The sequence below is a fragment of the Macrobrachium nipponense genome, chromosome 10, assembly GCF_015104395.2.
Source record: "Macrobrachium nipponense isolate FS-2020 chromosome 10, ASM1510439v2, whole genome shotgun sequence".
NCBI lineage: Eukaryota > Metazoa > Arthropoda > Malacostraca > Decapoda > Palaemonidae > Macrobrachium > Macrobrachium nipponense.
The window spans coordinates 55,261,211-55,287,693 of record NC_087204.1 but is presented as its reverse complement, the minus strand read 5'-3'; the positions used below and the strand labels follow the sequence as shown (position 1 = coordinate 55,287,693).

At 38.2% G+C, this 26,483-nt stretch overlaps 1 protein-coding gene across 2 annotated transcripts in view; it reads right to left on the bottom strand.

Moving 5' to 3' along the window:
• LOC135223625 (uncharacterized) overlaps positions 1 to 26,483 on the bottom strand; it is a gene marked incomplete in the record, with an annotated part of 381,927 nt that overhangs the window by 59,150 nt on the left and 296,294 nt on the right. For both annotated transcript variants that reach the window (XM_064262235.1, XM_064262236.1), the window contains 2 exon segments: positions 3,536 to 3,652; positions 23,529 to 23,660. In XM_064262235.1, the coding sequence (XP_064118305.1) occupies positions 3,536 to 3,652; positions 23,529 to 23,660 (249 nt within the window).

The following is a 26,483-nucleotide window of genomic DNA, read 5'->3' as shown; positions in this document are numbered from 1 at the left end:
AATATATATAATATATATATAATGATATATATATATATATAATATATATATATATATATATATATATATATATATATATATATATATATCTATATATATATATACAGGCAGTCCCGGGTTACGATGGGGGTTCCGTTCTTGAGACGCGTCGTAAGCCGAAAATCGTCGTAAGCCGGAACGACGCTTGGAATATGTCTTAAACTAATAAAAAGTTATAAAAACCTTACTTGTAATCCTTTGGTTACACTACATGTTGTTTCCTGTAGTTTATGTACAATCCTGGAGTTATTTTCATAAAAGAATGCTGGTTCTTGAAGGTAAAAAACTATTGTAATCCTCTGGTGACACTACAATTCTTGAAGTTTTATGTACAACCTTGGAGTGATTTTGCAAAATCTTGAGGGCTACAAGAACAGCTGATTACTATTTACGTATCATATAGACTAATTAAAGTAAATGTATCTTTAAATAAGCTTATATATTAGTATCAACAAAACATTTCCTGCCATGAGTCAGAGGCCGTTTAATGAAACGAACACTTCTCTGTCCTATCTGTTCAGAAATAAACGTTACGTCAATCCCCGAGACCATTGTTGCCAAAGCGTCTCTCTCTCTCTCTCTCTCTCTCTCTCTCTCTCTCTCTCTCTCTCTCTCTCCTCTCTCTCTCTCTCTCTCTCTGATCAAATTACATTGGAAACTTGACATACGATTGCCCTAATATACGAATGTTTTGAGATATAACAGAAAATTTGCGAAAATACAAGCTTTGATATACAACGAAATATTTGAGATACGATTTTGCGATGAGTGTTTTAGTTGTATAGGCGACCGATAAATGGCGTTCAGTCTGTTTGTTTGTTGGTGCTGCATGTTAACACGTCGTGTTTAGTTCGTTGTATTTGCGCCTATTTTTCGTGTATTTTGTCTATTTTATTATTAACCATGGGTCTCAAAGCTAAAGACAAAGCAGGTGATAAGAAAAAAATCAAGAAAATTATTTCGATGGAAGCAAAACATGAAATTATAGCAAAGCATGAACGTGGCGTTCGTATCGTCAATTTGGCAAACGAGTATGGTCGAAATCCTTCTACAATATCCACGATCATCAAGCAGAAGGAAGCTATAAAACCCCAGAGACCATTGTTGCCAAAGCGTCTCTCTCTCTCTCTCTCTCTCTCTCTCTCTCTCTCTCTCTCTGATCGAAATTACGTACTGGATAATGTCTCTCTTTGGGGATACTTCGATTTTGCCAATTATTGAGGGCTACAAGAACAGTTGATTACTATTTACGTATCATATAGACTAATTAAAGTAAACGTATCTTTAAATAGGCTTATATTATTAGTATCAACAAAACATTTACTGGCATGAGTCAGAGGCCGTTAATAACGAAACGAACACTTCTCTGTCCTTAACTTTCGGAGTGCGGAAGACGCCTCTCTCTCTCTCTCTCTCTCTCTCGCTCTCTCTCTCCCTCTCTCTCTCTCTCTCTCTCTCTCTCTGATCAAATTACTGGATAATGTCTCTCTTTGGATACTTGGAATTTTGCGTTGTAATCTAACCAGAAACTTCGTTTGTTATTATTACTGGAAACAAGCAATGATTTTTTCATTATTTGCGCTTTTGGACTGTTATATGTAAACTAGTATAGTATGGCATCGCTCGGAAAACTAGTTCCGCATATGAGGCGTCACTAAACATAGAAAAATACAATAAAAAAAGTGTCGAAAATCATCATAATCACAAAATTTTTTGTTGTAATCTAACCAGAAACTTATTTTTATTAATATACTGTGCTAAACTATAAAGGATTTTTTATCATAGTATGCGTTTTTTAAAAGCGTCGTTAACTCGGAGCGTCGGAAGCGTCAGCGTCGTAACCTCGGAACAAGCGTCAAATAACCCAGGACGGATTTTTCCATTGAATATTTTAAGAAAAAAGCGTCGTAACCTCGGAACGTCGTAAGCCGGAACCGTCGTAACCCGGGGACCGCCTGTATATATATATTATATATATAGTATATATATAATATATATATATAATATATATATATCAATATAAAAACACTGTATCGTCGCCTTCTAAGAAATAAATAGAGGGATCCACAGTAATATCCTTGTTTATCTAGATATAATATGTTTTATATATTTATATTTATATAAATATTATATATAAATTTAGATATATATATATATATATTATATATATATATATAATTAACATATATATTAAGAAATATATATATATAGATATATAGTATATATATATTATTATATAAGTATATATAATTATATATATATATATATATATTTATTTATATATATATAAGATAGAATATTAGAAACATATATATTCTATATATATATATATTAATAAATATATATATATATTATAAAATAATATAATCAATATATTATATAACATACATACTTTTAGGCACAATTTTTAATGGATACAACATTGGCACTTTTTACCACAATTCACCTGATAACAAAACATTTCACTGAATACAATGGCTTTTTCATTGTTTAACGGCTTTTTAAAATTGCTTCATATTTCCCAATTATTTTCTTCACTTCATTGTTCAGGTTACTAGTAGACACATTCAGGTAATGGGGTTCTTCCATTTACTCCAGTATTTATACACGCGACAGCTGTTTTGTCTACCTATACGTATTGACGTTATCAAGCATACTGATACAAATATGAACCTGCATGCATTTTGTGACTTCATGAGGACTGAAAGGTAGCAAAGTTGCCAAAGACCTAGTTTTTAGTGTTTACAAAAGGCTATGTTGAAAATTAAATAAAATAAAAGAAATATATATTTATTTTAGGAATTTATGTTAGATGAACAAAATGATTGCTTAAGGTCAGAGCCAATTCTCATAAAGGTGTTAGTCATCGTACAGGTTGTAGACTGTCCAACCCAGAATTTTCTAATAATTAAAATCACTAAACATTTGGTAATACGAATATTGATTATACTAATTTCTCTGTTTTGGGCCAACTAGCTGTTTACACAAACTACCTATTTTAGAATTATTATTTATTAAGCAGCTAGTTCCCAAATTGAACTCGCACACCTCCTCCGTCCAATTGTACCAATCTTGAAATGTTTTCTTCACCAAATTTCTTTCCCTCTAACATCATTCCATTTTCAACTTTTAGTGTAGCAGTGCTTAGTTGGAATTGTCTTGTTTTATTGTACATTTTTAGTTTGGTAAGACTCCTTTAGTCATTATTTTCCTTCCATGCATTTTGTTTGTTTTTCTTTTTTAGCCATGAAGAAGTAATGATGTTGTTACGAAACTTGTCAGCTAATAAATGTCACCTTGGATACCCAGTTATCTTCTTGTCACCCTGTTCTATATATATATAATATATAGTATATAAAATATAATATATAATATATAATATATATTATATATAATATATATATATTATTTATTTATATAAATAAATATATATATCAGATTAAAAATTTACTTTAATAAATAGTTCACCACAATCAAAACAAAAGTATAATCTAACCTGACAATCTAGAGAATGAATATACTCAAGTGCCTGCAAATTAGTACTGGCTGCTTCCTGTAGATCATCATCTAAAACATGCAACTGCGCCTGACAATGAAGGCTTTGAAGGTGTACCTGTGTGAAACAATATCAATGATGTGTATTATATTCTGGTCATAATAATAAAATAATAAGACATACTGGGAATTCAAATTAAAGATTAAGTTCTACATTGAAGTCAATGCCAAAAATAAAAAAACTAACTTGGCTTCAGTAAAAAAATAATCTGTATATACTGAATATGAATGTGAAAAATGTTTAAAACCTAAATCCTAAAGACATCCTTGAGAGGGTGAAAACTATAGTGAAGGAAACTCAGTGAAAGTGAATAAAATTAAACACTGAAACAAAGGGAAAGGGATGGTGGTGGTGCTGGAATAAAGTGAACAGAATTGTACATGATGTTCAGTTTAAAAAATTAGAGACAATATCAACTGGTAGTGAATAACAAAAATAAAATAAAGAATGATCTCAGAAAAGCAAGTAATTCATTTGTACTTAATACAGTACACACAACATAAAAAAAACAGGTTTTGATATACGACAAACCTATTTTTGGTAGTCGATGTTGAGTCCCCAAGGGATTACCCTTCAATGATCTATCCAGAGCTCCATGGTGACCAGACTAATGTCAAAGAAATCTCTTTTAGCTGGCCTTGTGGCTGGGTATTGTTTCATAACTATAACCATTATAACACGTGATACAGTATAGTAAATGGAGTCGGGATAATTGGGCACTTTCTCTTATCCTCAGCGAATTCTGAACCCAGTTTACTTACATCAAAACTCATACAAAGTGGTGGCTATACATGTAAGCACCATCATATTGCTTATCTACGACCAAAAACAGACCAAGAAGCCATTCCTTTCTGTTTGTTGTCTTTTCATCAGGGAAGTAAGAGGGTTTTGAGGACTCAACAGTGACTACCAAAAATAGGTTTTTCCTGCTCCAAAACCTATTTTTTGATAGTGTAGTTGCTGTCTCATCCTCAAAGAGCCTTACAAAGAAATTAACTGGTGACAAAAATCTTGAATTTTAATCCAAATAACCCAAAAACACTTTTGGTCCAGGGTCAAGCCACAAGTTTTAAGTCCCCATTCTTTACTCCAAATACATTTAGGTTTGGTAGCAAAGAACAAGAAACTAAGTGTGAACCTATGTTTTTTATGGTGAAGTTCTTTGGTGACTAACTATGCATGCTGGTATGGTTGCAGTAGGCAGTCACCCCGTTATCAGCAGCCTCGGTTATTGGCGGCCTTGTTTTGTGGCGCTTGTCTAACACCAAAATATGACAATCTCAGGTAATCAGTGCTGATAATAGAGTGCTGGTACCGATACGCACATAACAGAGGCACCATTAACCAGTTATTGGCACCAAAATCCAGTTATAAGCGCTGAAAATCGTCATATATCATAAAGCCATCGGAACAGAACCCCCGTCAATAACCGGGGACTGCCTTATTGTCAAACCTTCCCCAGCGATAGTTAGCATAGCCACCTGTTAGGAAGACCATTGATTTACTGCTGCAGCACCTATGGGTCCGGACTATCTATGCCACCTACCGATACACAGTGTAGTCAAATCTGTTTGAGCTCGTAGCAATAGTGTTGCTAGAATATAGGAAAAAGGATATCATCTGGGATGCTCGCCGTGACCTCTAGGTAAACCCTAAGTGCTTGAACTGGGCACAATGTTTTGTCTGCAAAATCAAGTTTACTTAGAAAAGGAGATTTTCTTCTTAAAGGAATCTCATTCTTGGCCAGGAATGACAGGCCAGGGGACAATAATAATTGATGGTCAGCCATTTGCGTGATGTATTGTCCCCGTCTTAGAAAGCCTAGTTTGCTAATACGAGTTTCTGATGCTAATGCAATCAAGAAGATCACCTATAGTCCGCTGAATTGAGGGAATGATCGAAGTTTAAGCACCTTGTTCAGGGACCAAATCATTAGAACCTCTCGAAAGCGGGTCTTTGTAGTGCAAAAGACTGCAGAAGGGAAGTGACAACTTCTATACTAGTTAATTCCAGAATTCATAAATCAATGGTTCCATTAATGCTGCCTTGTATGCCATGATTGCTTTAACTGCAAGGGGTTTGTTTTCAAAAGGGATGAGAAATTTTAAAATTGTTTCTCTAGAATTTTTTACTGGGCTCTCAGTATGGATATAACCTAACCATATTTTCCATACATACTAGTACTGCCAGATGTATGAAGTCTAGTTTTTGCACAAGGTACCTAGCAATGTTGGTCGAGTAATTTTCACAGTAGATATGTAAAAAATCTGCCCATGAAGTCTCCGCTCAGAAAGGAGGATCTGTAAACTACTTTCCCCCTTATTGACTGAGAGAAAACAGCGGACAGTATAGGAATTTATCTCTTCACTTGTTGCTGAAGTAATAGGATCCAATGTCTGTTTGGCCAATTTGGGGCTATGTATTAAGATGTTCCTTGAAGGTTAAGAGTTTGTTCAACACCTTTGTATGTACATAAGTAATGTTCAGAGGGTGAAGGTAAAATTTAATCAATTTAAAATCATGTACTAGTGTGAGGGCTAACTATGAGAAAGAGAGAGAGAAATACATATGTCATGTGAGGTAAAACACTGGAGTGGTTCATCTTTAAAAAGTGCGAATGGGATCACATCTGAAAGTGTATTAACTGTATGTGCTGTAATTACGTAACATAGTACATAAGGATTGTACCAGTACTTTTCTCCAAGGTTAAGATAGTAATTTTCACAGAACGACAACTCTGTTGTATATCTGATGTGTTTTACTAGTTGATCACGAAGGTCTTATATAGTGATAAACACTGAATTACGTACTGCCTTTGTATATATTTTCAAAAATATAAATACCATACACAGAATCTCCATACTGATTTTTACTAGAAGCATGAAAACTTAAATTAGTATACTTGTACTTAAATTAGTATACTTGTATGTACTTCAGAAATTAAAGAGTTTCTGAAAGGATACCATCTTTGAAAAGTGCAGTAACTTTGTGAATGGGTATTGCATCTTGTAAAAATACATATATGCACTAACTGTAAGGGCTTTAATTACCTATGTATCATATTTACGCATGTACAGAAATAAAAATAATACATTTTTAACCCTTAAACGCCGAGCCGGTATTTCCGAAAGTGTCTCCCGTATGCCGGCGGGGTTCGGGAGTGAGCGCCGAAGTGGAAAAAAAGTTTTTTTTTTTTCAAAAAATCACAGCACTTAGTTTTCAAGATTAAGAGTTCATTTTTGGCTCCTTTTTTTGTCATTGCCTGAAGTTTAGTATGCAACCATCAGAAATGAAAAAAAAAATATCATTATCAGATATAAATATTGGAATATATGACAGTGCAAAACAAAATTTCATATATAATTGTATACAAATCACGCTGGAGCAAACGTTAAAGCTAATGAGTTAATTTTTTTCGTTGTATTGTACACTAAATTGCAATGATTTTGGTATATAACAAATTGAAAAATGATCACAGCAACACAGAGAAAATATCACAATATGGTGCATGAATCCGTAACGTGCGGACGTAAACTTTTTTTTTTTAATTCACCATAAATCAAAATATTGTGCTAGAGACTTCACGTTTGTTGTAAAATGAAGGTAATTGATTGAATATTACTAGACTGTAAGTGTTGTAGCTTACAATTGCAGTTTTTTACCATTTCAGTCGAGTTAAAGTTGACCGAAGGTTGAATTTTTTCTATTTATCATGATTTATATGAAAATATTTCAAAACTGATTAAAGCTACAGCTATGAGTTATTTTTAGTTGTATTCTGCATTAATTGCACACATTTTCATATATAAAACTTTATGTAACGGCTAATATAAAATGGTGCAAACATTACGACAAAATGATGAAAGAAATTCTGATTTTTTCGGCAGAGTTACCGCACAGACGTCAGGAAAGTTTTTTTTTCAAAAATTCCCCAAAATCGAAATATTGTGCTAGAGACTTCCAATTTGTTGCAAAATTAAGGTAAATGATTGAATATTACTAGAATGTAAGAGTTTTAGCTTACAATTGCGTTTTTTTACCATTTCAGTTGAGTCAAAGTTGACCGAAGGTTGAAATTTTGGCACTTATCGTGATTTATATGAAAATATTTCAAAACTGATAAAAGCTACAACCATGGGTGGTTTTTAGTTGCATTCTACATGAAATTGCACACATTTTCATAAATAAAACTTTATTTAACGGCTAATATAAAATGGTGCAAACATTACGACAAACAGACAAAAGAATTTCTGATTTTTTCGGTAGTTACCACACGGATGTAAGGAAAAAGTTTTTTAAAAAATCCACCATAAATAGAAATATTGTGCTAGAGACTTCCAATTTGTTGCAAAATGATGGTAAATGGTTGAATATTACTAGAATGTAAGAGTTTTAGCGTACAATTATGTTTTTCGACTATTTCGGTAAGGTCAAAGTTGACTGAAGGTTGAAATTTTGGCACTAATCGTGATTTATATGAAAATATTTCAAAACTGATAAAAGCTACAACCATGGGTTGTTTCTAACTGTATTCTACATGAAACTGTGCACATTTTCATATATAAAACTCTATGTAACAGCTAATATAAAACGGTGCAAAAATTACAACAAAGTGATGAAAGAATTTCTGAGATGTGTTGCTGATGCTTTTTAGTGCGAGAAGAAAAAAATTGGCGCATGCGCACCTGGGTAACACTTGCAAACAAAACAGCAGCTTGATCCGTGAACTCCCAGCATTCTTCAAGGCGTGTGACTTAAAATTTTCCGCAAACTAGGCCTATAACTATTTTTCCGCAAATATTTAAAAAAGCTTTTTTTTAGTCAACGTATTATACGTCATTAAGCACACGACAAACAATTTTAGTCGACATATAATACATCCAATAGGCGTTTAAGGGTTACTAAAGATTTTATACAGAGACGCTTTAAAACTTGAACATTTACATAAATTAACCCTTAAACACAGAAGCGGAATTTTTTTTTTTTCAAAAAATCACAGCGCGCTTAGTTTTCAAGATTAAGAGTTCATTTTTGGCTCCTTTTTTTGTCATTGCCTGAAGTTTAGTATGCAACCATCAGAAATGAAAAAAACATCATTATCATATATAAATAATGCAATATATGATAGCACGAAAAAATTTCATATATAGTTGTATTCAAATCGTGCTGTGAGCAAAACAGTTAAAGCTACCGAGTTAAATTTTTTTCGCTGTATTGTACACTAAATTGCGATCATTTTGGTATACAACACATTGTAAAACGATCAAAGCAACACAGAGAAAATATTATCACAAAATGATGCATGAATTCGTAACGCACGGACATAAAAAAAAAGCTGTTTTCAAAAATTCACCATAAATCTAAATATTGTTCTAGAGAATTCCAATTTGTTCAAAATGAAGATAAATGATTGAATATTACTATACTGTAAGAGTTTTAGCTTACAATTGCAGTTTTCGACCATTTCGGATGAGTTAAAGTTGACCGAATGTCAAATTTTTTATATATATATTTTTTTATATGCAAATATTTCAAAAATGAGAAAAGCTACAACCTTCAATTATTTTTTATTGTATTCTACATAAAATTGCACACATTTTCATATATAAAACTCTATGAAATGGAGCAAATATAACGATAATGCGACGTACGCATTTCAGAGATTTGCAGCGGGGAATCCACGCGTGGAGGGAAGGAAAGTTTTTTTTTTAATTCACCATAAATCTAAATACTGTGCTAGAGACTTCGAATTTGTTTCAAAATGAAGATAAATGACTGAATATTACTAAACTGTAAGAGTTTTAGCTTACAATTACGATTTTTGACTATTTCGGTAGAGTCAAAGTTGACCGAACGTGGTTTTTTTTCTATTTATTGTGATTTATATGCAAATATTTCAAAAATGAGAAAAGCTACAACCTTCAATCATTTTTAATTGTATTCTACAAGAAATTGCACACATTTTCATATATAAAACTTTATGTGATGGCTAATTTAAAATGGTGCAAACATTACGACAATCGCACAAAAAAATTTCAGATTTTTTTCGAGAGTGTTACCGCGCGGACGTAAAGAAAAAAATTTTTTTTTTTTCATAAATTCACCATAAATCGAAATATTGTGCTAGACACTTCCAATTTGTTGAAAAATGAAGGGAAATGATTGAATATTACTAGAATATAAGAGATTTAGCTTACAATTGCATTTTTTGACCATTTTGGTAGAGTCAAAATTGACCGAAGGTTGACATTTTGGCACTTATCGTTATTTATAGGAAAATATTTCAAAACTGATAAAAGCTACAACCATGAGTTGTTTTTAGTTGTATTGTGCATGAAATTGCACACATTTCCATATATAAAACTTTATGTAACGGCAAATTTAAAATGGTGCAAACATTACGACAATCGCACGAAAAAATTTATCGGAAGAGTTACCGAGCGGACATAAGGAAAAAGTTTTTTTCATAAATTCACCATAAATCAGAAAATTGTGCTAGAGACTTCCAATTTGTTGCAAAATGAAGGCAAATGATTGAATATTACTAGTATATAAGACTTTTAGCTTACAATTGCGTTTTTCGACCATTTTGGTAGAGTCAAAGTTGACCGAAGGTTGAAATTTTGGCACTTATCGTTATTAATATGAAAATATTTCAAAACCGATAAAAGCTACAATCATGAGTATTTTTTTGTTGTATTCTACATGAAATTGCGCACATTTTCATATATAATACTCCATGTAACGGCTAATTTAAAATGGTGCACAAATTATGTCACAGTGACGAAATAATTTCTGAGATGTGTCACTGATACTTTTTAGTGCGATAAGAAAGAAATTTGCGCTTGCGCGCCTGCGTAATGATTGTAAACAAAACAACGCCTTGATCAGTGAGCTCCCAGCATCCCCTAAGATGCGTGATTCAAAAGTTTTTGGCTGGTAGGCCTATAAGTATTTTTCCGCGAATTTTTATAAAACTTTTTTATGTCGACGTTTAATACGTCCAACCGGCACCTGGGAGACAATTTATCTCGACGTTAAATGTGTCCAATCGGCGTAAGAGGGTTAAGGATGCCAAAACACATTATTAAGAATTCCAAAACAAAGTTGATATGTCAAAGAGTGGATAGCATTCAAACAACAGAAGAGGATTGCTTGGCTGACCTAGATGACTGTCTAATTCACCTGTTCTCCACCAGGTGTGTGTCAAATGTTTTGTCTTAGAATTCACTCTTGATAGCCCACTATGTTGTGGGGAGGCTGGGTGAGGTCTACTTTAACACTAAGTAAGTATCCAAATTGATTTTTTTATGAAAATCTATACAATTTTGGATGAATCTTACCTATTATTAAAGACAGCAGATTCCCACACTGAGAAAAGAATGGTGAGTAGCGCAGCTACACCAAAACTACTCTGCCAAGTGAACTAAGACTGCCAAGTGAACTAAGAGCTTCTTGCATGTTGTCACCTAAGCTGACCACAAAACCACTACCTATCCATCAAGACTGTTGGGCACTCCAGCTATGAGGTACCCCATGGCTCCGCAAAACTCAACTCCCTACGTCAGGGCAGAGACAGAAAAGAGAAACATTCTCTCCTATGCTTCTTCCTACCAATACCATGCCATCCACTGATGATATGCTGAGGGTACTACAATTTTAAATACTGTTTAAACTTCATTTTAGTAGTAAGATGCAAAGATCAATTTGCATCTCAAAGCGGGTAACTGAAGAATGCCCGAAAGGGATAAATCATGCTAATTATGCTTGAAGGCAAATTCACTCAAAAGTCAGGCGAAGTGTCTTCCTGGATCTGAGAATGTGCCTTGGAGATCAAGTCCCTTAAGAAGAATGACAAGGTTACTTTAAAAGAGGGCAAAAGTATTCTTGACAAAACACCACATGTTGCCAGAAGGTCCTCTGATTTTCTAAGTACCTCATAGAGGATTTCCATTAAGGGATTTTGACGAAGGAAAAATCTATTTCTGGGCAACGACCTGTGTCGCCCTGTGAAATGGTTCCTTTGATACTATTTCTGAGGAATAAATATTGCTATTCATCCTAGAGAAAAAAGAAACAATATAATGCCAAGATAAATGGCTCGCTCACTTCTTATAGAAGTGTCGGTATAGTAAGGAGCGAGTGGAATCACTACCAGAGGTCCCTTGCCATTTAGCTTCTTCCTTTGACAAAACCCTGAACTACGGAGGAGCCGTGCTAAACACTTGTAAGGTTAATAGTATAATAATCAACTAAAATTACAGTCTTACCCTAAGGGAAGTATAAGCCCTAAAACACGGGTTGTTACTTAAAATTAGTTAGCCTAACAACAAACAATAACAAAACACGTTAGGCAAAGACAGGATATAAGTTGATATATATCATGAAAGAATGGAACTCGAACTCCATTAGAATTGATGAACAAAAGCAAACTCAAGGTAACCCAATACATGGAGGCGACTAAACTAAGTAAGGGTGCAATGGGGCAAGGTAGAAGGGAAGGCTACAAGAAGTTATAGTAAAAATTAAGAATCAGGAGAAACTGTGTTTCCAGCTGCCACTGCTGGAAATTTGAGGGCTTCTAAGGGTTTTAGGTAGTGCCGTTTGAAAACTGTCGGAGATTTCCAGCCTGTATACTTCTTAAGATCGTCAAAATTCATGTGTTGGAAATAAGTAATAGATGTGGCCACCGCCGCCCTAACATCGTGGGCCCGAGGAAAGGACTCTGGATTGGCCTGTTTAATGAAGTATAAAATTTGTTGCCTGATCCCTTTTAGGGATAATGTACCACCTTCCTTCCTAATGAACAATGGGCCTGAAGATTTCAGAGTTGGTTCTGCTTAGGTAGGCTCTTAATGAGTTGACAGGACAAAGGGAAATGTCTTGAGGTAGTGGTAGGATTTTCCACGAGGCCATCTGTCCTGTGGGTCTTCATTTTTGGCTAGAAAATGGCGATCTGGGGATAAGAGGACTTCCCCTGAGGGGAGGAACTCAATGTGGCCCTGGGTTCTCTTGATAAAGCTGACAGTTCTGATATTCTAGCTCCGGAGGCTAAACTTAATAAGAATAGGGTTTTCCTCAGGAGGGATATATAATTGCAAGAGTCATTGTTAATGTCCGAGGCCAGTTTGAGGACATCATTTAGAACCAAGAGACTGATTTAGGTCTCGTTGATGGTCTTAATCTAGCACAGCTTTTGGTATGGACGTAAAGTACGAATCGTAAGGTCTATGCTAAAAACCAAATTGGAAGATCTTTTAAGAGCTGATTTGGTCGTAGTGATAGTGCTTGCTGCTAAGCCTTTCTCAAACAATGATCTGAATAAAGTTATGGCTAGGTTCGTGTCATGACTTGAGAATTTGACAACTTAAGGAACTCTGCTAGTTTCTTGACAGATGAATCATATTGCCGGAGAGTAGATTCTCTTTTATCTGATTCCAAGAATGAGATATTCTGGGGATCAATTTCTGCATTCCTCATGGCTGCGAATTTCAGAAAATCCATAAAGTTAGGGTTTTTCTGAATTCTTGAGGAAGCGGACACAGTCTGAGTTTTGCCTAAGTTAACTGGGTTAGTTTGGGGTTGGGAATCCGTAGAGGTCGGAGTCTCAACTCTAGGAGTAGAGGGAACCAATTGCTCTTGGGCCAGTTGGGAGCTACTAGAGCTACTTGGCCTTTGAATGTCCTGAGTTTGTCTAAAACTTTCATGAGAAGGTTCACCGGAGGGAAGAGGTAAATATTCTTCCATTCGTTCCAATCGAGGATCATTGCATCCGTAGCGTATGCTAGAGGATCGAGGTTGGGTGCCACGTAACAAGGGAGTTTGTGGTTTGACTCCGTGGCGAAGAGGTCTACTTGGAGTCCGGGGACTTGTAGACTGATCCAATTGAATGAACTCTGTCCCGTGTCCACTCCGATTCCAACGGAGCGGAGCGCGATAGAGCGTCTGCTACTACGTTCTTGACTCCTGCAGGTGAGTGGCTGACAGGTGCCATTTGTTTTTGTTTGCCAGAGAGTGGCTATCATGACATGGTTCAAGTGGCTTGACTTGGATCCGCCCCTGTTGATGCAGTGTACTACTACTGCATCTGTCCAAAAATAATTTGAAATGTGAGTTCTTGGGCGGACGAACAGCCGTTTCAGTGTGCGGAATACTGCCATGGCCTCCAGTACATTGATATGTAGCTGGCGGAATGTTATGACCACGTTCCTTGAACTTTTTCGTACTGGGAGTACCACTCCCCACCCTGTTAGTGAGGCGTCTGTGTGGATCACTAATGATGGAGGGGGAAACTGTAGAGGAATTGCTTTTGAAAGATTCTTTGTCTCCGTCCAGGGACGGAGACGTTTCCGTAAGATCGCTGGGATAGAGGCTAGTTTGTCCCGTGATCTGCAATTCGCTCTTGAGCGCCATACTCTGTTTATATCTTTGAGTTTGGCTCTGAGCAGAACGTCTGTGACTGATGCAAACTGGAGTGAGCCCAGGATCCTCTCCTGGCACCTCCTGGATGTTTGTTGTCGTTTGAGAAAATTGTTTTGTAGCTCTTGCAATTTCTTTCCTTTTCAACGACGGAATTGATAGTGCGCGCGATTGTAAGTCCCACTGAAGGCCTAACCACTGGAATCGAGATTCCGGTGTTAGTCTGGACTTGGTTTTGTTTATTTGAAAACCTAAATGTTCTAGGAATTTGATCACTCTGACCGTAGCTTCTTTGCATTTTTTGGGGTTCTTTGCCCAAATAAGCCAATCGTCCAGATAAGCCACTAACATTATTCCCTGTTTCCTTAGCTCTTGCACTACTGCTTCCGCCAATTTGGCTTGGTGAAGATACTGGGGGCTATGTTGAGGCGTGCCCGAATGGCAATTTACCTTCGAAAGGAGTTAGGATCTGTTGCCTAGTTTGAAGCCTAGGAATGGACGGAAGTGTCTGGCTATGGGAACATGATAGTAGGCATCTGTAAGATGAATGAATAAGTTCAGATGGGACAAGTCTAAGATGATTCTTCGGTTTACCGAGTCTTTCTTTGGCACGCTGAACAAGCGTCCTTGAAATTTTAAATTGTTGACTCTTGAGACTACTCCTTTGAGAAGGTCTTCGGTATACTCTACCAATTCCGTTGTTGGTGCTTGATAGAATCTGTTGGTTGGAGAGGGCCCTCTAGCCAAAGCTCCACCTAGTCCTTTTGTTACTATACTTTGAGCCCAAGGGCTGAACCCCTCACTGCTGGTTTGCCGAGGGGCGGCCACCTCTTGCTCCTCGGAAACCTCTTCCTCTGTTAGCAGCCCTGCCGGATCCTCTGAATCGAGAGGCACCTCTTGCTCTGCTGCCTCTCGCAAACCTATTGAAAGCCTGAAAGTTCTGGCTTTCATAGTTGGAATTGTAGGCTGGCGCCCCACAGCAAAGGAAGTAGAGGGTTGAGATTGCTGGGACTGAGGGGTCAGAACAAGGTATTGTTGTTGACCCTTCGACGATGGTTGCCCTTGTGGTGCTGGGACTGCCTGAACCAACGTTTGCTGAGAAGGCTGGAAGGGAGAGAACTTCCTTGGTTTCTTCTTGTTTTTTGGGTTAGGACCAGAAGATTCCTGCCTCCACTTTGCTACCAGTCCCCACCTGACTTTGAGGCACTGGTTAACCTTAGAAGCCTCATGAAGGACTTCTGCTACTACTGGTGCTGGAAAGGTCCGTTCCCAAATTGAGGAAGCAATCAGTTTATTAGGTTCATGGCAGATAGTAGCTTCCGAGAGAACGTGCTTCCTACAATTTCTCCTGGCTATGAGGAAGTCGGAAAGGTCACACTGCATGGTGTGCAGCAGACCTTTAGCTAAACTTTAAATAACGGCTCTTGTTGGTATACAAGAGCCGTTATCTCAGCCATAGTCATGGAGGAAAGGGATCTCGCGAGCCTAGTCCGGGCGTCGTAATCCATCTGGATGAGGGAGTCCGACAACCTGGGGAGTCTCTCACTAAAGAGAGAGGTGGCACAGTCCGCCTTTAGTTTTCCTACTGAGAAAGTAGGAACTGCCCCCTCGAAGTACGTCTCGGAGCCTGGGACTAAGAGAGAGGTGGGTTCCGTCTCTCGTAGTTGAGGCAGGGGCTCGTCTTTCAGGGCGGCCTGAAAGGTTGCTTCCACTACCTTAAGGGTCAGTGGTAGCGGAGTCCCTTCCACCGGAGTAAAAATGGTGAGAGGACTCCTAAAGGCTGTGATGCGGGTGTTTTCACACCCCCATTCCTCCAGACTTCTCATTAGAGTCTGCTGTGCCTGTTCCCTCGGAAGGATCACTGTTTCCTTGGGAACCTTGTCCTCTCTCATCATCGCTGCTTCCGTTAGTCGGACGTAGCCATGAATGGTGGTTGAAGGTCTCTGGGGGTGGAACTCGAAGTCCTCACGCCTTTGAGTTCCTATGTCTTCGATTGTCAACATTCCATTGACAAACGGGGTGGGCATATGAAGCGATCCTCCAAGGGTTGGCCGCCCTGAATTCCAGCAGTTGGCTGGAATCTGGCATTGGAAGAGAAGGTGGCACAGATAGAGGGGAACCTGCCGCGATCGAGGTTTGAATCCCGGCGATGGCATTCTCCTGAGCGGGCCAGCCGTTTCTGCCAGCGATTGGATCGACTGGCCGGAAGACATAACAGAACTGGAGAGCTGGGAGAGCACCGAGCCGACCTTGTTGTCAACCAAGGCCCCTACGATCACTCCCACCTGCTCCAGAATATTAGCCGAAAAGGATTCGGGATCAAAAAGAGGGACTTGAGCCCGATCCTTACGTGATCTATGTTTGGGGGACCTCGACGCAGAGGAAGAGGCCTCCCTTGACCTAACTGATCCGGGGTGGTGAGCCGGAGTTACAGTGTCTGTCAGGATGACCGATTTCTTGGGGAGAGACTTTTTAAGTTTCTCCTCGGTCATCTTAGCCTTGGGGATCACTGAAGTAGCCTTAGGACGGACAGACCGCTGCTCTTCAGTGAAGCCCCGGAAAGAAGTGGAAGTAGAAGGATCAGTAGAAGGTGATGGAGAAAGGGAATTCAGGAAAGGGTCCCTAGGAGAACCCACAGGAAGCTGCCCCTACTACACCCTATTACCTGGTACCCATGGAGTCAATAGCCATGGATTCGACGTCGAGGTTCATTGCCGCAACGTCTTCTGCAACGTCCTCTGGGAAATCCCCCTCCTGAAGGGAGATCATGACTTGAAGGTCGGCCAGCAAAGGGGCGGCCGCTATCGGGTCCACCACTGATCCTTTCTTGGCTCCTGGAAATACTAGGTCCGCCATATCCTGGGTAAGAATGTAGGGGCGGCCCTTCGAATTCCGGCCAAAACCCCCTACCCAAGCTTTGAGAGTCGACAAAGCTTTCTTCTTTCTTTTCATCAGACCCTGTAAAAAAGGGTCTAGAGTTGGGAGAGGATAGGGGAGGAATGTCTGTTGTGTTGAGATTATATGAATGTGTCTCATATGTGAGAGGTATAATATAATAACAAGTATTCCAGGTGATGAATGAATGAAAAAATGCTAAGAAACTTACTACTAGTGAGGCATCTCCTACTAGCAAGTAGCAGGTTTGGCAAGCTTCATGATGCCAAACGATAAAATCCTCCACTTTCACTGCACATCCTGCATGAGAACGGCATACTATATGGCCGAACGGGTCTTGGAGGATGGCATTTGCACCCAATCTCCTGGCACAACATCTGTAAGTCAAAGGATACATGAGTACCAATGACAACCTCCGGTGGTATAATATGCAAAATATCCGTGGGTTCCGGAGTAGGACCGACGGGATAGAGATCTACGTATGAAAATAGTTACGTAGAAAAGTTACGAGGTGGGAAGAAAGTCTCTGCCTCCGCCTAAGCTCACTTGTATATGATTAAAAATAGACTCCGTATGGCCCGGAGTTAATTAATATCGAGTGAGCAATGTCAAACTTCTAACGAAGCAAGGGATAGAACGAGAGGCGGAAATAAAAAACCCCCCCGGAGTAACGCAAAAGATTCTAAACATTAAATAAAACAAAATAAAAACCCATTATATCAGTAAGTGCTCGTGTGAACTATCCTAAGTAGATAGGGAAACCCAGTGGTTCCCTCCCCCCCTCTCTATGTTCGGTGAGCGGCGGATAGACACCTGCCGGACTGAACTGAGGGGGAAAGGGTAGGGAAGAATGTGGGGTAGGGGAGCCCTCCCCCTGAGCGGCCAGTAAGGACGGAGAAGAAGGGGGGAGGAGGTCCCGAGCCCCCGAGGCACATGACGAGTGAGAATACCAGAAGGGGAGGGGAGATCCCCACCAGTCCCGTGAGTCACCCCCTCTCATGCAGACTCGGATGCTAGCTGTGAGAAACGAGTCATCACCATCGACGTGGATGGCAATGTATGGAGGGGGGGAATGGGGGGACGGGAGGGCGGGGACCCCATAACCGGGTGGCTCACCACGATCAACCGGTGGTCTTCCCAGTCCAGGTGAAAGACACGAGGTGTGGAAGAACCGTCGGAACAACATCATATCACTGATATATATAGGATTACTTAAAATCAATCAAATAAATTAAAGCGATATCTTAAAGCTAGGCTAACACAGGGAACACGAAGCTAAGCAAACAGAAAATTAAGCTAATCGCCGATCCGAAAAAGAAAGGGGTTATGTTAGCTTAATCTAACCTCTAGTTCAAGAAAACGGGGGCAGGCTAATCACCAATCGACAATTGGGGTATGAAAGCCTAACTTAATGGTGGTAAAATAATGATAACAGGGAAGCTAATCGCCATACGCGCCGAGCATGGTGTATGTTAGCCAACCTAATACCTATAATATTATTAATGGTAATCAGGAACTAGAGAAGGAAAGAGAGAACATCAGAATAATAAGATGATATGACTCTCAAAATCGTGACTGATAAAACTCCTAACAAAGTAAGGCGTAGCTAGACTAAGGTCCGAAACGTGCGGTCGGAGCATGCCCCGTGGAGGCCTAACTAAAAAACTAACTGCATAAAAGATATAGAGACTATGTATAAGTAACCATATCTAAAGTACTGAGAAAAAAGGGGGAAATCCCAAACCCTAACAGTATGGAACGACCGAAAGAGAGAACCCGTACCGCCAAGCGGTCGAGGGGCATACCGGCCGATAAGGCTCCGAATATGTATAAAACACGAAGATCATCATAAAATGAGATCAGTAACCCCAAACAGTACTTAACTTAGAAGCAGAAGCTGAAGACATCTTGAAAATAAAAGATAATCCAAAAGATAATCCAAAATCGAGCGAAACACACACGAAAAAATTCTAAGTCTGGTTGTAACGCGTGCTATCGAAAGGAATGACGTCTCAGGCGTCGGAGGCGCTCACGGTAGTAGTAGACCGGGAGCTGTAGCACGGCTCCTCCGTAGTTCAGGGTTTTGTTGAAGGAAGAAGCTAAATGGCAAGGGACCTCTGGTAGTGATTCCACTCGCTCCTTACTATACCGACACTTCTATAAGAAGTGAGCGAGCCATTTATCTTGGCATTATATTGTTTCTTTTTTCTCTAGGATGAATAGCAATATTTATTCCTCAGAAATAGTATCAAAGGAACCATTTCACAGGCCGACACAGGTCAAGCCCAGAAAAACTCTTATTATGAAAGGAGCGAGGCCAGGGCTTGGATGGATCCTCATTCTTGGCTAGGAAACCCAGGGTGCAGAAGCAGACTGCATCCCCCTAGGAGAAGCCTACCTTTTTGTCAATAACTTGCTGCTCACTTACCCGCTTGGCAGTCACAAAAGCTATGAGGAAGAGTGTCTTCTGAGTGAGGTTCTTGAGGCAAATTGAACTAATGGATTCAAAAGGAGTGCCCGTGGACCACTTTAGCACAACAACTAGGTTCCACAAAACCAGATCGGACTTCTGCTTTGACAAGTCGAATGGTCTGATGAGGTCATTAAGATAATGAGAATTTCTTGACAGTCCAAAGCCTGTCAGAGTGAGAGTGGACAACCTTTGGTGGTATCACTTAAAGTGAGGTTGTTTGAATAGCCCCTGTCTTTGGGGAAGCAGCCTCAGGAAGTCTACCAAAAGATGGAGAAGGTCCAGGAACCATTCCTTCACATTCCAGAACAGAGCTACAAGGGTCATTGAGACATCCTTTTAGGATGTGACACAAACTTTTTTAGCAGTTACCTAACCATGTTGAAAGGCGGGAAGGAATTACAGGTCCAGGGCCCACCAGTCTTGGAGCATGGCGTCTGTTGCCCATGCCAGGGGATCCGGGGCTGGAGAGCAAAAGAGAGGAAGACAGTTATCTCTTGACGTGGCAAACAAGTCTAAGAGTTGGTTTGCCCCGTAGTCTCCAAAGGTCGACCACAAACCATGTGATCCAAGGTCCACTACATGGGAAGGACCTGCCTCCAATGGCTCAGTTCATTCACCAGGACATTTCATTTCCCCTGAAGAAATTGGGTGAACGTCGTCACTTGATTTCGGTGCCCAAAGGAAAAGATCCTTTGCTGCCTGGCAGAGGGAGAAGGTGAGTGACCCCCGGTTTTCGGGTATACGACAATGCAGTGGTGTTGTTCCCAGTACTACCACTGTCTTGTTGCAATTCATAGTTGAGAAGCACTGAAGGCCTAGATGAATGGCCTTTAACTCCCTGACATTGATAAAAGCTTTCTGTTTGTTTGGGGACCACATCCCAGAAAACTTCCTGACTCCCCAAAAGAGCTCCCAAGCCTAGATCCAAGGCGTCTGAGTAGTAGTCTAGGTCAGGGCTCGGAGGACAAAGAGACTTTCCCTTCACAAGTCTTGCTTTGGACAGCCACCACTGAAGGTCTGATTTTATTTCCTGAGTGATGGGAAAAAATGAGTCTAGTTGAGCTTTCCTGTCCCAATTGGCTTTCAGGTAGAACTGAAGTACTCTCATGCGCAATCTGCATAACCTAATGAAGGTCTTGATGGACACACACACACACACACCATAACCTTCACCTTAATATTTTAGTGAAACTTCTAACCATTATAAAAGAATATTTCTCAATTACCTATTATTTTTCTCATAAAACCCTATAGGAACCAAAAAAGGCAGAGCAGGCGTAAGAGAGGAATTAACCTACACTATCAGGTAAGCTAATGGAGGAGGAGGAGATGCACCACCAGATGAAAAGGGAAAGCCTGAGTAGGCTTAAGGCCTGCCCTAATGAATTGTCTAAGTAATGTACTGGTCTCTTGCATCTTCCAATACTTCATAAAATTTTCATCCTTTCATCACATCACTCCTTTTTATATTCATAAGAAAACCCCACTCGTGCCTCAACAGCTAGGCTAACACACATGGCCATCAAGTGCAACAGAAATATTTGGAATCCATGAAATCTTTCCTGTATAGCCTAATGATTTGAATTTTGTTTGTTGTAGATGACAGAATGCAAAAAGCAGAAAATAAGCATAACACCATACAGGAAAAATTCAACCAGAAATAGCCAACATTACTAATGCTGATTCACATCATCTACACAAGGACATAGCATGAGGAATTCTGACAATGCCACCTGGTGGGAAACAAGTGATTATGAAGGCAGTCCTATAATAGATTCACATCAGCCGTGCATCTGACATCTATGCCCGTCCCTTACGAAGCTCCTGATTGGCTGTTGATAAGCCAATCACAGGGCTGGAAACTCTCAGTCTCGTTCAAAAGTTCACATAGGTAGGATGTATGTTCCAACCTCTCTTTCAAGAACTTAAACTTATTACACCTCAGTTTTACCTGCAGAAAAGGAGTGTTTCCGAATTTCATCACTAAATGTCTTCAAGCCAATGATTTCAGGATTATAATGATATAAGAATTATGTAAATTAGTAAACTTAATGCTAAAAAATTTTTAGTGAAATAAACATGAAATTCTTAAAATAAAATATATTCTTTCATTCCTTACATGAGATCCCATTGTATTCATCATTTAACAGTGTTTCATAGAGTTTTGTAGCTTAAATGTAATGGAAGACAATCCTACTAAAAAATTTATAGGTAAGGCTATCAATATGAAAAAACAAGTAAAAGATTAAGAATATTAATCTCTCTCTCTTATCTTCGTGTAGTCAGGTGTTGCTCACGTGATGACTTGATGATCACGACCCCTTGATAGAAGAGGTCTTAATGGGGAAAAAGAATATTAAGATTTCATTATCCTTTCATATCGTACAGTGGAAATTTCTTTGTGAAAAAAAAATCATTACTTAGATATTGATACCTCATGGAGGAAATTCATTTATCCCATTGATTTTTTTTTACAATCAGTCCTCCTATATCTCTCTCATTGTTCCTTTTTTTTTATTATATATATATATATATATATATATATATATATATATATATATATATATATATATATATATATATATATATATATATATATATAGTATATATATATATATATTACAATTTTCTTCATAATGTTAGTGATGTTTTAGATGTTTAGTGATGAAATTCGGAAACACTCCTTTTCTGCAGGTAAAACTGTGGTGTAATGAAAGTTATAATTTTTGAAAGAGAGGTCGGAACATACATCCCACCTATGTGAACTCTTGAACGAGACTGAGAGTTTCCAGTCCTGTGATTGGCTTACCAACAGCCAATCAGGAGTGTTGTAAGAGACAGGCCTAGACATTAGATGCATGGCTGATGTGAATCTATTATAGAGGGTTAGCCAAGTGTTTTTTTATTTTGAATGCCGGTTGCACATAATGGTGGAAAGATTTATGCAAACTTTAACAGTAGGTACGATTCATTCCAAATAATCTAATTATTAAAAATAATTTACCGAGAATTTGAGATGAATGTTGGCGTCCATCATGGACCAGCAGCATCCTTTATTGTGTATAACAAAGAAATGCAAAAAACGGGAGGCTATTAAACTATTATTATATGCATCCATCCTCTCAGAACTGTTTAAGGGATACAATAGGGGAATGAAGGGGAGAAACAACAATCAGTATTAAAGCAAACCAAGATTGTGGTGAGCAAGAAGTACATGCAGGAACGTGGGTGTTAGGATATTGAGGGAGAGGTATAAGTGTGAATCAAATATGTGCAGTGAAAAGTATAGCAGTTAGTGTTAAGAGAGGTTCTTAGGATTGCAACCTATACATGGTATTTGAAAGGCAGTATGAAGAGTAATAATTGCCAGGGAAAAATGGAAAACAACTACTACACAAATGGTACACAAAAACATATGATGTATGTATAAGGCCAATACTACAATATGCATAGGCTGACAAGGTAGTTGTAGAGCAAATGGTAATTCAGAATAGGAGTGGCTACAACTAATGGTTGGAATACACTGAGAAGAGAACATAGCATGCTATAACAAAAGCTGATTAAAGGATATGGCGTTCACAGCATGAAACATATAGTCAACCCCACGTATTCCCGGATTCCTCTATGGGCCTTACTTTGCCAGAAATTCGCCTATTTGTGGTATTCTTTTATGAGAAATATCTGCAAATTACTGTTTTCTAATCATTTTCATTATAAAATGCACTTTTGTGATAAAACTATTAAAAACAAGGGATAAAAAATTTCAGTGGTTTTTTTTCTTGAGTTTCAACTAACAAAATAGGCAGTTTTAAGCATTTTTTATAGTGGTTTTCACATGTTCACAGGTTCTAGCTATTCGCGGGGGGTCTGGTACATATCCCCCGCAAATAAAAGGGGTCCACTGTGTGTATATTACAATTATCCATCATTAAGATTGTTTGGCCATGTGATGAGGAGAAGAATAGTCAGTAAAAAATAGTAGTAAGATAAGAAGTAACAAAACAGACTCGTGAGAAGATCCAAAACATTATGGGAGATAGGTTATGGCTAAAGATGGGCGTTCAAGGAGAAAGTACATCAAAAAAGTGGAGAGAGCTAATTTAATACCTTGATTCTAACAAGGAAACTAACAACTAATATACTCACAAGGTTCAATTTAGCTTCAAAATATTTCAAAGATGACATGTTCTTCTTTCTCCATCCATTATTCACTGAGGACATAATATGATTACAAATGGTTGGAGCCTGTTGACTTACAGCATCATACATTTCTTTGAACTGTGAAAGAGAAAACATTACCAGGTTGCATCCTCCACCATACAAGATCATGAAACAATGACACCAAGTTTAAATAAAAAAAACCAGAACCACACAATTTAGAATAAATAAAATTTGTTTTATATATAGACACTCCATAAAAAACTTAATCTTTGGAGATTCCTTGGGAACCAAACAATGGTAAAATAACCTTTTGAACTTAAAAATTAATTATCCTTTATTGTTGCCATTTTGAAGGTGAATAACTGTAATTTTTTGCAGTATGATCACAAATAAAAAAATAAAAATGTAAAACTCAAAATAGTGATTTGAAGTTAAACAATATGAAAAAGTTCAATTCATTAATTTTTTTGTGTAAATATATGGAGACTTTATCACTTTTTTACACCGTGAAAAATGGCAACAATTTTTTTTTTCACTGACATTATATTGCTATTCATGCTTGTTCAAGCATCTAAAAAACAATAGATAAAAATTTCAGTGCTTCTCAAATTAGACTAATTTAGTAATAATTCCCACTGATAATTCACTATTTTGGTAGGTAAACCATCTGCCAATACCCTCAAAGCATCATCAAAATGCTACCTGACACAAAGTATTTTGACCCCTTATAAATTTTCTACTGATGACATCACTGAATTAGAGAGGAAAGTTGCATGACATCAACAGACATCATTGTACACAAAGGGCTAAGCTATATTTGTTTGAAAGGAGTGAAGTTAACAGGAAACAGTCATCAACGGAAAATGAAGTCTTAACCTTTCCCCTCTGTTGTGCCCAGTAGGTTTGCATTTGCAAAACTTGACTTTTATTTGTCCATACAAAGCAAAAACCTCTTATCTTATTCTTATTAGTGTGATACAACTAAGTGGGAGGTGAGGTACAGTAATTCTACCTTTTTAAATTTTATATATATATATATATATATATATATATATATATATATATATATATATATATATATATATAAATTACAGTGGTCCCCCCGTATTTGCGGGGGATGCGTACCAGACCCCCCCGTGAATAGTTAGAACCCCGTGAATGTTTGGAACCCCTATAAAAACGCTAAAAAACAGCCTATTTTGTTAGTTAAACTCAAGAAAAACCACTAAAAATGCTCATACTTGGTTTTTTTAATAGTTTTATCACAAAAAGTGCATTTTATGATGAAATTGATAAAAAAAACCCAGGAATTTGTGGATATTTCTTATATAAAAATTCCGCGAATGCACGAATTTTCCGCGAATAATGCGGGGTAAAGAAAACGTTCCCGAGAGAAATCCGCAAATGTGTGAGTCCGCGAATCCGGAGACGCGAATACGGGGGCCCACCCACTGTATATAATATATATATATATATATATATATATATATATATATATATATGTATGTATGTAACGAGATATGAATCTCGTATTTATTTGGTATGCGTGAAACCAAAGCAGTAGGCAAACTGATACACACAATTTCTCTCTCTCTCTCTCTCTCTCTCTCTCTCTCTCTCCTCTCTCTCTCTCTCTCTCTCTCTCTCCATTCTGACAGGTAATCAAATGAGAGCCAAAGTTATATAAAAAATAAATGTTTATTCAACAATGGTAAGATAATAATCCAAGTCTCACAGACTAACTAGCTCAGTTAACTCCCCAACATTAAAATGTCTAATCAGTAATTAGTCACACCAATTATCTCTTCTCCCATACGGAACCCTCTGTCCCCCCTTGCCAGAATCGTCTGTTACAAAGACAGGAGAAACACACTCGTAAGTACACACAAGTTTAAAGACAAAGTTAACAGCTCAAATGAAATATGACATTTTACAAGCAATCAACAAGCCACCCCTTTGGCTAAAGTAATTCAACACTTACCCATTCCCAAGCCAGAATATCACTCACAGTTTAAAAAACACTTTGGCACTTGCCATCGTGGCTCTGCCTTCCTCCCAACAAAGGAAGAGGCACACATGTACATATGAATGCACACTTCGACAATGCCCCGCGTTACTGGTTACAACCAGTTTCTAAAGGCATTTGAACAAGGGCCCATGAACTGATGAACGTTGACCTGCTTAACTATGCACTTTTCGTATCACGCCATCCCTTTAATTTATCAGCTTTATCAGGCCATTGCCTCGGACTCTTGTCTCTATGGGAAGTTAAAAGCGAACAGTCTTCACAATTCAAGAAATGTCACAACGAACATATTCAATATATTATTAATTATAACCCCTAGGAATCACACACACACACATATATATATACAGTAATACTTTGGGTTACGAACCGATTAGTATACGAATTTTTTAACTTACGAAGTGATGCCCTCATTCTGGAATACGAATTTCACTTGGAATACGAATGCACGAATTTCCATCATGGGAGGCCGCCTGCATTGTTTACATCAGACATCGGATGAGCGTGGGATCTGCGAACGCATTTTTTTTGGCCAAAACTTAATGAGGGTCACGTGACTTCCTCCCACGCATCCCTTGACCCTTTTTAAACCATAACTCTTTCACTATCTCGCTGGCGGTAAGATTGAACGCATCTGTTCGTGATATGCTCTCAAATTTGCTTAGTGATTTCCGTGATAGTGCTTATACGTTATTATTACCCGAATACTAAAGACAATGGCTCCCAAGATGACGAAGGCAAGCAGCAAGAAGGAAAGCATGAGAAAGAAGGAGATGATTACGGTCGAAATGAAGAAGGAAATTATCCAAATGCATGATAAAGGCGAACGCGTGAAAGACATTGCAGCATTCTTCAAACGGTCGCAATCAACGATCTGCACTATTTTGAAGAAAAAGGAAGAAATTAAAGCCAGT